General features: G+C 53.4%; 1 protein-coding gene and 1 long non-coding RNA gene across 2 annotated transcripts; one reads left to right on the forward strand and one right to left on the reverse strand.

Moving 5' to 3' along the window:
- Positions 1-219: 219 nt before the first annotated feature.
- LOC132652801 (uncharacterized) lies at positions 220-7,560 on the reverse strand. Its single transcript, XR_009590359.1, has 4 exons — positions 7,508-7,560; positions 3,943-4,013; positions 2,697-3,207; positions 220-435 (listed from the first exon to the last, which is right to left on the reverse strand). It is a non-coding gene; the product is annotated as an uncharacterized LOC132652801 (long non-coding RNA).
- On the forward strand, positions 6,632-7,360 carry Neurog1 (neurogenin 1). The gene has a single exon (XM_021651194.1). The coding sequence runs from the start codon at positions 6,632-6,634 to the stop codon at positions 7,358-7,360; it is 729 nt and encodes a 242-aa protein (XP_021506869.1).
- Positions 7,561-11,415: the final 3,855 nt, after the last annotated feature.

Here is an 11,415-nt window from a genome sequence, read left to right on the forward strand (position 1 = left end):
TAAGTGTACTAATCGCTTTGATATATTATACAAGCCCAAAGACCCAAAACATTGTGTAATTATTTATAAATGACTTCTCCACTCCTGTGCATAATGCAGAGGAAAGAATAAAACCGCGGGCTACCCCTCTAAACTATCTCTAAATAGACCTGGTTCAAAAGCAAGCAGAAGTGTTTGAAATAAAATAATTAATGGTGGATTTTATGGTTGTCTCATTAAAACATTTTAATTACTGCAAACAAAATGCAATTGTGTTTGGAACCTAACAGGAGGCTAGGTAGCCCGGTGTTAAGCTATAGTGAAGGAGAGGCGCCCCTCGGTTTCGGACCTTAGTTTTGAATTCTTCGCATAAACCGCTCGCTGGGGTAGATTTCGCGTGGACCTCTTCGCCACACGTGGGACCCACACACGCCCAGTGGTTTTCACATTTCTCCCCTTTCCGCAAGGAAGATGCCATTTGAAAAAAAAAATCACAAATACACAAGACAGATAGGAATAAAAGGTGGCGGAATGAACGCTGGCCCTAGCGAGCTGGCTCCCTGTGGCTGGGGCAGACTGGGTACCCTACTGACGGTAGCAGCCGGGCTGCGGGTTTTTCTTAGTTTCCTCTAAATCCGGAAGGTTTAACTTCCAAGGCTTTGCGGGTAGTTCTGTGGTGACCAACCCCGGCCTCTCCCGGCTAGTATCAGAGGATTCCAGGCCTCCCACCTCAGCCCCTCCCTCTTCGGTTCTGGGCCTGAATTCTTGGGCCCTCACTGCACAAACCAGCACACCCCTTCTGATTCACTCTCTCTCTCTCTCCTTTCTCCCTCGCTCTTTTTATGGGTACAAAAAGGACTTTGTTGGTCCCCCCGCCCATTGGCCCAAGTCACAAACTTCAAACCCAGGGCCATCCAAAGCATACGCTGTCCCCCTGCTCGCCAGCACAGCCTCGACAGTCCCACCCCGACTTGAAAACTTCCTGCAGAAAGTATTTCTTCGTCTGGCTGACTGTTCCGCGTTATCTGGGCTGCATTTCTTACCCGCACTAGAACAAAGTGGATTTGCATTGGGGCTTCCACTGACCCCCAGAGCATATCAGACACAACTAGGCACACCAATGCACAATGCCGGGGATCTTCAAGCACACATCTCTGAGGTGGCAAATGCATACAGACGGCACTGTATTTGGCAGGGCAGGGGCCGAGGGGGCCTCCGTGGATTTCGGGAAACCATGGATAATTTGCCATTTTCCTTGCTCTGTCACTGAAAGGCTCCTCTGTTTCCCCCCTCCTGCCTCGTTTCCCCCCTCCGTTTTACACCCCCTTCCACAACTGTCATGGGTCATCAATAAAGAAAATAGGGAATTGTTTCCCCTTCCCAACCCCACCCTGCCGCTCTTATGTGGAAACACAACTGCTTGTCTGCAGTGTGCTTAATCAGAGGGAGGGACTCTCGGTGTCTGACATCGGCCTCCCAGGCCTTCCTCTGGAGGCACGGCACCTTTTTGGCCTTTTATTCCGAAAAAAAGACTTTGACTTTTTTTTTCCTTTTTTTCCCCCTCTGAGTGTCACTCACAAAACCAATGCCACCCCTCCCCCCAGGTAGATGCAGAAACAAAACCAAGATGAAAGTGAGACAGTCTTCTTTAGAAATGGTAGCTATCTCCATCACTTCGCTTTCTATAAAATTCCTGGGCAAGGCTGCACCTGCAGACATTGCCATTACTGACAGCCCCGTCAGGGTAGCATGCTGCCAGGTCCCAAGCCCCAGAATGCCTTAGGCAGCAGGGTCGTCCTCCTGTCATGAATTGCAGCTGAGAGTCCATATATATGTATGGTTTGGAATTAATATTTGATCATTGGGAGGTGATGAAGAATAATGGGATGTGATGATGTCCCACACACACACATAGGATTATCATCCCCAAACTTGTAATATCAGAGCAACAACCCAGCAACCTGGCTGCTAGCAAGGTATTTCTAACAGATTATTTGTTCACTGACAGACTGAAGAGATTCTAAAGGGGTTGGGTGAGTGGCACAGAGGCCACATGGCTCAGCATTGCCTCTTCCACAAAGAGCTGTGAAGCCACAGACACTAACTCCAAATGAAGTCATACACATGGTCACTGAGGCACTGACAGAGTTGAGGGAGATGTCCCCCACAAACAGCAATCGGTTCCAGCTCTGGAGACCCTATAAGCACTATAGCTTGTTGTCATTTTAAAATCCTGAAGCTTACCCTGCAAGCAGCAGATCGGCTTTGTTTATGCATTGAGCACATTCATGCACATATATAGACATACATATACATACATACACACACACACACACATATATATATATATATACATGTATGTGTATTCATAATTTACCACCACTTTCTGCTGCTCTTTCTGGCCTTTCTCCCTCCATGAAAAAATAAAATAATCAAAGGCCTCTAGAGCCCCTGGATGCCTGCCCCTCCCTGACAGCCCCTCTCCCTGTCTCTTATTGTAGAAATCCTGTTTCATCATTACAAGTTGGTCCCAGGAAGGCCTTCTCCACAAGGAAGTAAAACTGCCAACCTGCCTCCCCCTGGGAGCCCGAGTTAGGTTTCTTGGGCTGCCAAGACTTAGTTTTTAGCTATGTGTGCCTGTGGTCCCTACCTCACCCACTCCAGAAACCCTGGCGTAGCTCCTAGTCTTTGAAGACATCTGCAGCACCCTCTCTTACCTCGAAGCAGGTTGGCAGCTGGGTGCTTCACACATCATGGAGCCTGCGCACCTGGGCAGCATCGCCACCTTGACACCTGCTGTGGTTGGACCAATTACATGCCCACGGCACATCCTATTGTTCTCTGTGAAGGGGGGTGTTCCCAGATGTGCTCCTGGGCTGGGTGATGTCCAGATGGTGGGAGAAACGTGCACCTCCCCGGCAGGAATATAAGCCCTCCCAGAAGAAGCAAGTGGGCTCCACTCCTCCACAGAGGAAGCAGCTGCTACAAGGAGTGTAAGCTGGCAATGTCCTCTGGTGCTCGGGTAGGAAAGGTGAACAATGGTGGGAGAAAGCCGTCATCCACTATTGGCTCGTAAGGGGTCTTGTGTCCGTGAAAACAGATCCTCTCTGGTCAGATATAACCCATACCAGGCAGGGCACATGGCTTTCTGGGTGGCAAGCAAGCTTCAGCACTTACATGGCCAAAACCATATGGTTGCCTCTTGTCTCTTCTGCCAGTGTCCTTGATCTGTGAGCATGGAGCAAATGTAAGCAGCTCAGGGAGAAGACAGGGAGAAGAAGGAAGAGACAGGAAGGTTATCCTCACCATCCGAGGCTCACCACAGCTGTCTGCCTCTTTCCCAGACACGGAAGCACCATCTGGGTTGGGTTTCTATACTTATTCCATCGCCATCCCACACCCACCTAGATCATCTCTTCACATCTGACACCTCTCAAGTCCGACTCTGAAGCCATCCCTGACGGCCCTTTCCCTTTGGGAGGTATTCTTCATGTCTGCTCCTTAAAGATGTTCTCAACAACTTGCGATAGAGGGCCTTGACGCCCTGTGTAGCTGTGTCTCCCCTCTGTCCTGAGACTGTAGGCCTGCCTGACAAGCTCTAGGGACCTGACCCAGGCTAGCCAGCAGTGCGCTAAGACATAAAAGCATGAGGTGGGATTGAAAAGCGCCAGTTGTGGGCCGCACAGGGTAACCTGGGGAAAAGACCCCCCTCATCTCACACCTCAGTTTCCTGTGTATGAGGTCCAGGGGCTGAAGAAATAATCTCCGTGGGTTCTATTAGTGCTGAGCCCCACCAAACAGCAATTAGTAGTCAGTGCCTCGCTCAGCCAGTCACCCCCAATGCCTGGAAGCCCAGGCTTAATACAACAGTCGCCTTGTCTAGGTTGCCTCCAGATGAAATGAGCGCAGGTGTCTAGCTTTGGCAATGGGCCCCGCTTTGCTTGCTAAGCCACAAACACTAACCTGGTAAACAGGAGCCCAGAAGCCCCACTCGGCAGACCTCTTCGACAGTCTGGGGAAGGAGGAGAGTAAGCCTAGAAGAGAAACAGGGAGAAAAATGCCACAGGGCAGTCAAGGCCTACTACCTCCTCCCTCGACACCTCTTTAACTAGTGGCCAATAGCTCTCCCGGGTTGTTGCCGACATTCAAGTGACCTTTAAAAAGCCACTAGCTCAGAGCCCAAATTTCATTTTGACCAACTGAATTTTAAGTCGTGTGGCCTAACTGTCAAACAGAGCGGGAGAGTGAATTCTCATGCTCTGAAAGCCTCCAGTAGGAAGGTACTTCAAGAGCTGGGGCAGCCAGAATCCTGACAGATGTCTATTCCAAAGATGCTGGTCAGACTTAGAAAGGGGCCATCATCATTTCCACGGCAGGCCCCCAAAGCCTCCGAATGTGACCTTAGCTGAGGAGTCACCCTGGATTTAAGCAGTGCCATGAGTTCAGCAACTCTCTAAGAAGACACAGAGAAGGATGTGTGAACACAGGAGGCAGAGATGGACAGCTGTAGCTATGACAAGGACATTCTGGAGCCACAAGAAACTGGCAAGGGCTAAGCACGCTGGCACCTTGGATTTGGGCTTCAGGCTTCTGGCATTCAGAGCTTGAGAAGGGCCATCTTCTGTAGATTTAACGTGCCCACTTTGTGGTTATGTCTATGGAAGCGCAAAGAAACAGATACAGAGCCGGGACCAGGCTAGAGTTGGTGTACTGAAACCACCAGAGGCTGTCATGGGGACAGAAGGAGGCAAGAAGCAGGGTCTACCCCAGAGCTATTTGTTGCTTGCACAACTCCCAGCAGCCCTTGGGCTCCTGGGATGCCCCAGGATCTGTCAACAATTACTCTTTCTTGCATAATCTGATTACAGCCGCTTCCTGTCGCTTCTCACAAAACCCCTCAAGCCCTTATCTGTAACTGCGCCCTAGCTTTCTGCTTAGGTTGTGACTACAGTACCAGCTGCAGAGGGAAGGAGCCACCGGGCGAGGGCTAGCCATTGCCAAAGAGGCTGTCCTTCGCCCCCAAGGCGCTGGTGTCCCAAGAAAAGCCCCCCTGAGGACAGCAGGCCAGGCACGGGGACTGAGGCCACCACTCAGATATCACGTTTGAAGAGGGACCTCAGCGTGTTCCTTTTGTTTTTAATCCGCCGACCCCACAATCCAGGGTTGTTCCCAACTGAACATTTCCTGTCAAGTGCAGTTGAGAGGCTCCCGGGGGGGGGGGGGAGGGGGGGGAGAACCTCTGTTGCTTTCTAGCAAACAGGAAAATAACTCTTGACCTGCAAAATGAGGACACCCTGTAGGAAGAGGGAAGTTCAGAGCCGAATGGGCAGAGTGGTGGGGGTGGGGAGGGAACCCCACTGTGCGCTTGCTGCCTTCTGTGGGACAGAAGCTAAGTCATTTTAGCCAGCCAGCCGGGACCGGGGTGGGCCCCTGAGGCGGGCATCCTCAGAAATGGAGAGAGCGAGGTTCCCGAGAAGAGGGGATTGGCACACCTCTGCTACTTGAGGAGGGGTACCCGGTGGTGGACAGGGGGAGTGGGGCCCCGAGACCCAGCCCGGTTTGGGAACTCATTTAACCTTTACTTCAGCGACTCCTCCTGCTCCTCTCTTCGCTAACCTCGGCGACGCAGGGACATCCACCCCTCCCTGAGACTTGCGGCTACTCTCTGGCCCTCCCTCGCGTCTGGTAGTCACACGGGGAGGGCGCGACCCTCCGGTAACTCTCACGGTTTCAAAACCGCCCTGCCCGGGGACCTACGAACACCGTCTAACATCAGCGTCCAGCGCCGCGCTGGTGCCCCTTCGTCTAAATAAAGGGACAGGAGGTGGCTCGGAGAGAGGAAAGGGGACAACGCTCGCTCGAACTCACGCGCGCCCTCAACAGCAGGAGAGGGGATGCGAACCCGCCCGCCCAGCTCCCACTCTCCGCCAGGGCTGCGCATCCCCCCACTCCCACCCCCACCCCCTTCCCACCTCGGCCTAAGGCGCGGGCGCTGCCCAGGGAGGAGTGTGCCTCGGGCGGCCGCTAATCGCCCCCCGTGCCCCCGCCCCTGCCTCCCTGGCTGGATCGCGCTCCCCTCTCTCTCCCCCCCCAACCCCCCGAGCGGGCCGGGCGAGCGATTGGCCGGCGGTAATTACGGGCACGCTCCAGGAGGGGGGCCGGGCGGGCGGGGGCGGCCCCCCGCGAGCATAAATTATGCAGATAGGCCGGCGCCGCACGGGGCTGACCTGCCGCCTCGCTCCATTCACCCGGGGCCGCCTCGGGGGCGGAGGTGGCCGGGGAGGTGGGGGGGCTCCCATTGTTGCGATCCGTACTTAAAGGGGTCCTGAGGCCGGTCGTGTGCCACACACTCCGTGCTCGCACGAGCTGATCTGATCGCCGGCGACATCACTCGGGAGACCGGCCGGGCGCGTGGCCCCTGCAGGCGAGGCGAGGCGAGGAGGCCAAGCCCATCCATCCATCCCCCCCACCCCACCCCCTGAGTCCCCGCCACCTCCCCGGGCCCTCACGCCTGCCACGGGGCCACAGGCTAGCCCCCGCTCGGACGTAAGTGAGCCGAGACAGCGGTGCCCTCGGCCTACACCCAGGGCCGCCACCTCCACCTCCCACCCCCAAGCCTCCTGTCCGTCTGTCGCTCCCGCGCGCTGCCACCATGCCGGCCCCTCTGGAGCCCTGCCTCTCCGACCTCGACGGCAGCGCCAGCGGCGGCGGAGACCCGTCCAGCCTCCTCACCGACGACGAGGACTGCGCCAGGCCCCGGGCCGCGGCCCCCACCCCGGGGCTGTCCGTGCCAGCCCGCAGGAGCGCGCCCACCGGCTCCTCCGCCGTCCCCGGCGCCCAGGACGAGGAGCAGGAGCGGCGGCGGCGTCGGGGTCGCGCCCGGGTGCGCTCCGAGGCGCTGCTGCACTCCCTGCGGAGGAGCCGTCGGGTCAAGGCCAACGACCGCGAGCGAAACCGCATGCACAACCTCAACGCCGCCCTGGACGCGCTGCGCAGCGTGCTGCCCTCGTTCCCCGACGACACCAAGCTCACCAAGATTGAGACCCTGCGCTTCGCTTACAACTACATCTGGGCCCTGGCTGAGACGCTGCGCCTGGCAGATCAAGGGCTCCCCGGGGGCGGTGCCCGGGAGCGTCTCCTGCCCCCGCAGTGTGTCCCCTGCCTGGCCGGGCCCCCGCCGAGCCCTGCTAGCGACACGGAGTCCTGGGGCTCCGGGGCCGCTGCCTCCCCCTGCGCCACTGTAGCGTCGCCGCTCTCTGACCCCAGCAGTCCCTCGGCCTCGGAAGACTTCGCCTACGGCCCCGGCGACCCCCTCTTCTCCTTCCCTGGCCTGCCCAAAGACCTGCTCCACGCGACGCCCTGTTTCATGCCGTACCACTAGGCCTTTGTCAGACAACGTTAATCCCGTCTTCCTCCCCCTCTCCCCCCCCCCCCCGGTCAATGAGCGATAGATGGAGAACCGGCTGAAGCCTCGGGGGCCCGCCCTCACCCCCAGGTGGACGCCGGGAGCTTTAAAGGGTGGGGATACCTGAGCGCCGGTTTAGTCGCGGCACCCTCTCTGAGGCTGTCCCTTGCTCCTTTTCCCCACCCACAACACCGGCTCCGCCTACACCCCCCCCCCCCAGACGGCCTTTCGTTTTTGCACTTTCTGAACTGCACAAAACCTCCTTTGTGACTCGCTCAGAACTGACCCCAGCCACCACTTCAGTGTGATTTGGGAAAGGGGCAGATGAGGCCCTGAAGACGAGGTGAAAAGTCAATTTTACAATTTGTAGAACTCTAATGAAGAAAAACGAGCATGAAAATTCGGTTTGAGCCGGCTGACAATACAATGAAAGGGCTTAAAAAGGAGACACAAGGAGTGGGCTTCATGCATTATGGATCCCGACCCCCACCACTGTGGGCTTGCTCCAGGAAGAACCTGAACGCTTGCATAGCTATTCAGGCACCGGGCTGGAGGGTGCTTTAATTTATTCAGGATGCTTCATTCATATGAAAATGTATTTTTGTACATAAAGAGTTTATTCTATTATTATGAGCTATCAAAGTTTACATTTTTTGTACTGCAGATGCTTCTTGTAAATAAAAAAAAAATTAGAAAAAAAAAATGAGTCGCCGGCTTTCTTGCCTAATACTAGTGTCTCTGCCCGCCCCCCCCCCCACCTGTTGGCGGCTCCACCTGTAAGGTGAAACATTATCTCACCATCTCCAAACCCTCCAATCCTAATGCAAAAACAAAACAAAACAAAAACAAAAAAAAAACAATTTAAAAATAAAACGCACCCGACTTCCACCAAGAATGAGAGAGACAGATTAAAGCGTGCGTGTGAGCCATCCTTTCTTTCCACCTTGTAAACACAAGGGAAAACTTTCCGGCACCCCCCCACCCCACCCCCCGACGCCAATTAAGACTTTTAAGTGGGGAATTAGCTCCGATCCGCAGCTACCTGTAGAGGTAGGGGCCTGGCAGGGAGTCTTTTGAGGAACTCCGCATCAGCTGGCTCTGTGTTTCAAAGGGAGGGGATTAAGAAGATCAATACAGCGTGGCCACTGGCTAGGAAGCCCCAGTGACAGGTGGGCCTGGGTTGGGCAAGCCGAAGGGTCTACTCTTGGAGAGGCCTAAATAGAAGGGGAAATTGATTTGTAAACAGTGCCTTTAAAATGTTGTCTGTTGAGGCTGAGATCGCGGGAGCCGTGAGGAGTGGGCTGCGTGCGTTGTGCTGCCGTGGGGTCCCCAGGTGGGGCCTACAGCTGCCCTAAAACTGTGGGGTAGGGTGCCCATAGCCCACCACACACGGGCGTCCATGCTCGCTGCAGCTCCCGGTGTGGGGGAGGGGCTCTCACAGAGAAGGGCTTTTTGCTCAGGGGCCATAGCCAGGGCTTTCATTTGTTGCCAGAGAAATCCCACTGGGGACTTTCCTGGCTGCAGCGTTTGTCTGCAAGTCGGACAATCCAGCTAACAGCTCTGGCTGGCCAGAAGCAAAGTTTGCTCTACATTTCAGAATGGGAGTAATTACAACAAGCTCCTTACTGTGCTGCGGTCACTTCCGGTGGGGTGGCCCTAGCTCACCAGTTGCTCCACAGTAGGACAGCATGCTTCTAACTCACACACATTGGGCTGCCCTTTTTGGATGAAGGCGCGTATTTAGTGGGAAGGGAGCTTATAGGACTGTGTTCAAGAAACTGCTTCCGGTCGAAGCCCTTTCCCTTCTCACACGTTGTCCGGATGGCTTGGATTCACAAATTCATATGCCTCAGCCAGCACGGCTAAGCCCTGCCACAGGCAAGATGCCCTATGTCAGATAAGAAGGCTACCTTCCAGAAGGTTTTGGAAGATCGGATACCTTCTCTAATTGCCCCGGAGGAGGGAAAGAGTATGCCAAGAAGTTTAAGAAATTGTGGGGCCTGAGAGCACAATCATTCCTGCTAGCCAGCTGTCTCTAAGATGGCCTCAGCCTGGGGCCCGCTGGATGATTCCAGCTTAGGGCTAAGCCACAGCTTTGAGCTTCCTAGAGCAAAATGAACTAGTCTGCATGAGGTGTTGGGCTCTCCCTGGGAGAGGATGCTGGGGAGTAACTCAGACCTTCTCAGGAACAGGATAGTCCCTTGGGAAGACTCCTCAGCCATGAAGTAGTTGCCTGTCTCTATGACAGGAAAAGAAAACAACAGATTGGGTTGACTACTCTCTCAGATCCTTGGGAAAAGCTGCCAGAGGGGGAGTTGGTTGGCACTTTTCTGCCTCCAGCAGCAGCACCAGACACTGAAAACAGGGGGTCATCCTTCCCAAGACCAGAGAAAAGCACCCCATCTTCTCAATTTGGTTGCCACAAGAGGCTTACAACTCCAAGGCCCACAGCCCCCTTCCTAAGGAAAAATCTTTAAAGATATCCTTACCATCTCTATCCATGACAGTGTCTTACAGTTCTTCCTAGAAAGCACACACCTATGTAAGTACAGATATGGCAGCTCTCAAAACAGAAAAGGGAAAAGAGGACCTTAAAATGTGTCTCTCCTGTTCAGTGGACTATTTATTCCTACAGCAGAGCCTCATTCATTCCTTCACTTCTGGTTGGGGGGGAGGCACTAAAATATTCTAGCTAGTTAAGAGCATAGAAATTTCTGCTGACAGCCACATTTGGCTACCCTCAGTCATTGTCCACTGAGAAATCAGCATGCCCCAAGAAGACTCGGTTTGTTCTCTTTCCCTGTCTCTTTGTCTTCATCCTGGTATAACATTTTTATACATTGCTCCCCAGACATTTGGGAATAGCAAAAAGAAGATTAGGGTGAAGGAGTAAAATGGCGATTTTACTTCTCCCATTTCTTCGTTCTTCCTTTTTTTGTTTTGTTTTGTTTTGTTTTGTTTTGTTTCTTCGAGTCAGTTTCTCTGTGTAGCCTTGGGTGCCCTAGACTCACTTTGTAGACCAGACTGTCCTCGAACTCACAGAGATCTGCCTGCCTCTGCCTTCCTGAGTGCTGGGATTCTTGTTTCTTTAAGGAGTGTTCTTCAAACTCCTACTATGTCCTGAACGTCGAAGTAAGCAAGACAATGTGGGCAGAGATACAAATGAGTTTATGAGCAGCTGTGCCATGCCCAGGAAGAACACAGAGTGAACTAAGGGGAACTGGAAATGCCAGTGAGAGAATAGGTGCTGTTTTGAAAACCGTGCTCTGAAGAAGCCTTTTAATGATGAGTCATTTGGGCAAAGACCAAGAGAACTGACAATGTGGGTGAGAAAGGGGGTCTGTGAGGTGATAGGCAATGTCTGCCTTAATACCAGCCCAGGCCATACCATCGCCACTTCCATGCTAGGAAATGTTCAGGAATCCACTCTGGGTTCTGGGCCTTGCTCCCATGCATTACCTTTGCTAGCTTATTTACTTAATTCTGATAACTGATGAACTTGAAATACCATTATGAGCTAGGTATGGTAGCATATGCCTTCAATCTCAGCACTTGGGAGGCTGAGGCAGGCCGATCTCTGTGAATTCTAAGTCAGTCTCATCTACATAAGGCATTCTAGGACACCCAGGACTCTATAGGGAGACCTTGTCTCAAAAAAAAAAAAAATCATTATCCAAAATCATAATTTCTACCTCACAGAGGTAAAGCTCAGCCTAACATCTTTTTGTTGTTGTTTGGTTGGTTGATTATTTTCTTGAGACAGGTTTTTCTGTGTAGCTTTGGCTGTCCTGAACTCACTTAGTAGATCAGGCAGGCTGACCTCAAACTCACAGTGATCTGCCTCCCTGGGTGCTGGGATTACAGGCGTGGCTCACCTAACATCTTGCTAAGGCCACATATCCATGAATAACTGTACAGCTGCAAAACTACCGTATATTTGGTTTCTGATGAGTGAGGTTATAAAGTACATAGCAAGTAAGGGCAGAAGAATAAATGACACAAGGTTCAGCTAGAGAGAAGCAGCAAGCAGA

This window comes from Meriones unguiculatus, chromosome 3, assembly GCF_030254825.1.
Source record: "Meriones unguiculatus strain TT.TT164.6M chromosome 3, Bangor_MerUng_6.1, whole genome shotgun sequence".
Classification (NCBI taxonomy): domain Eukaryota; kingdom Metazoa; phylum Chordata; class Mammalia; order Rodentia; family Muridae; genus Meriones; species Meriones unguiculatus.

Bases quoted from the DNA above. Each gene is read 5' to 3' on its own strand.
- Neurog1 (XM_021651194.1), top strand. From the start codon at position 6,632: ATGCCGGCCCCTCTGGAGCCCTGCCTCTCCGACCTCGACGGCAGCGCC.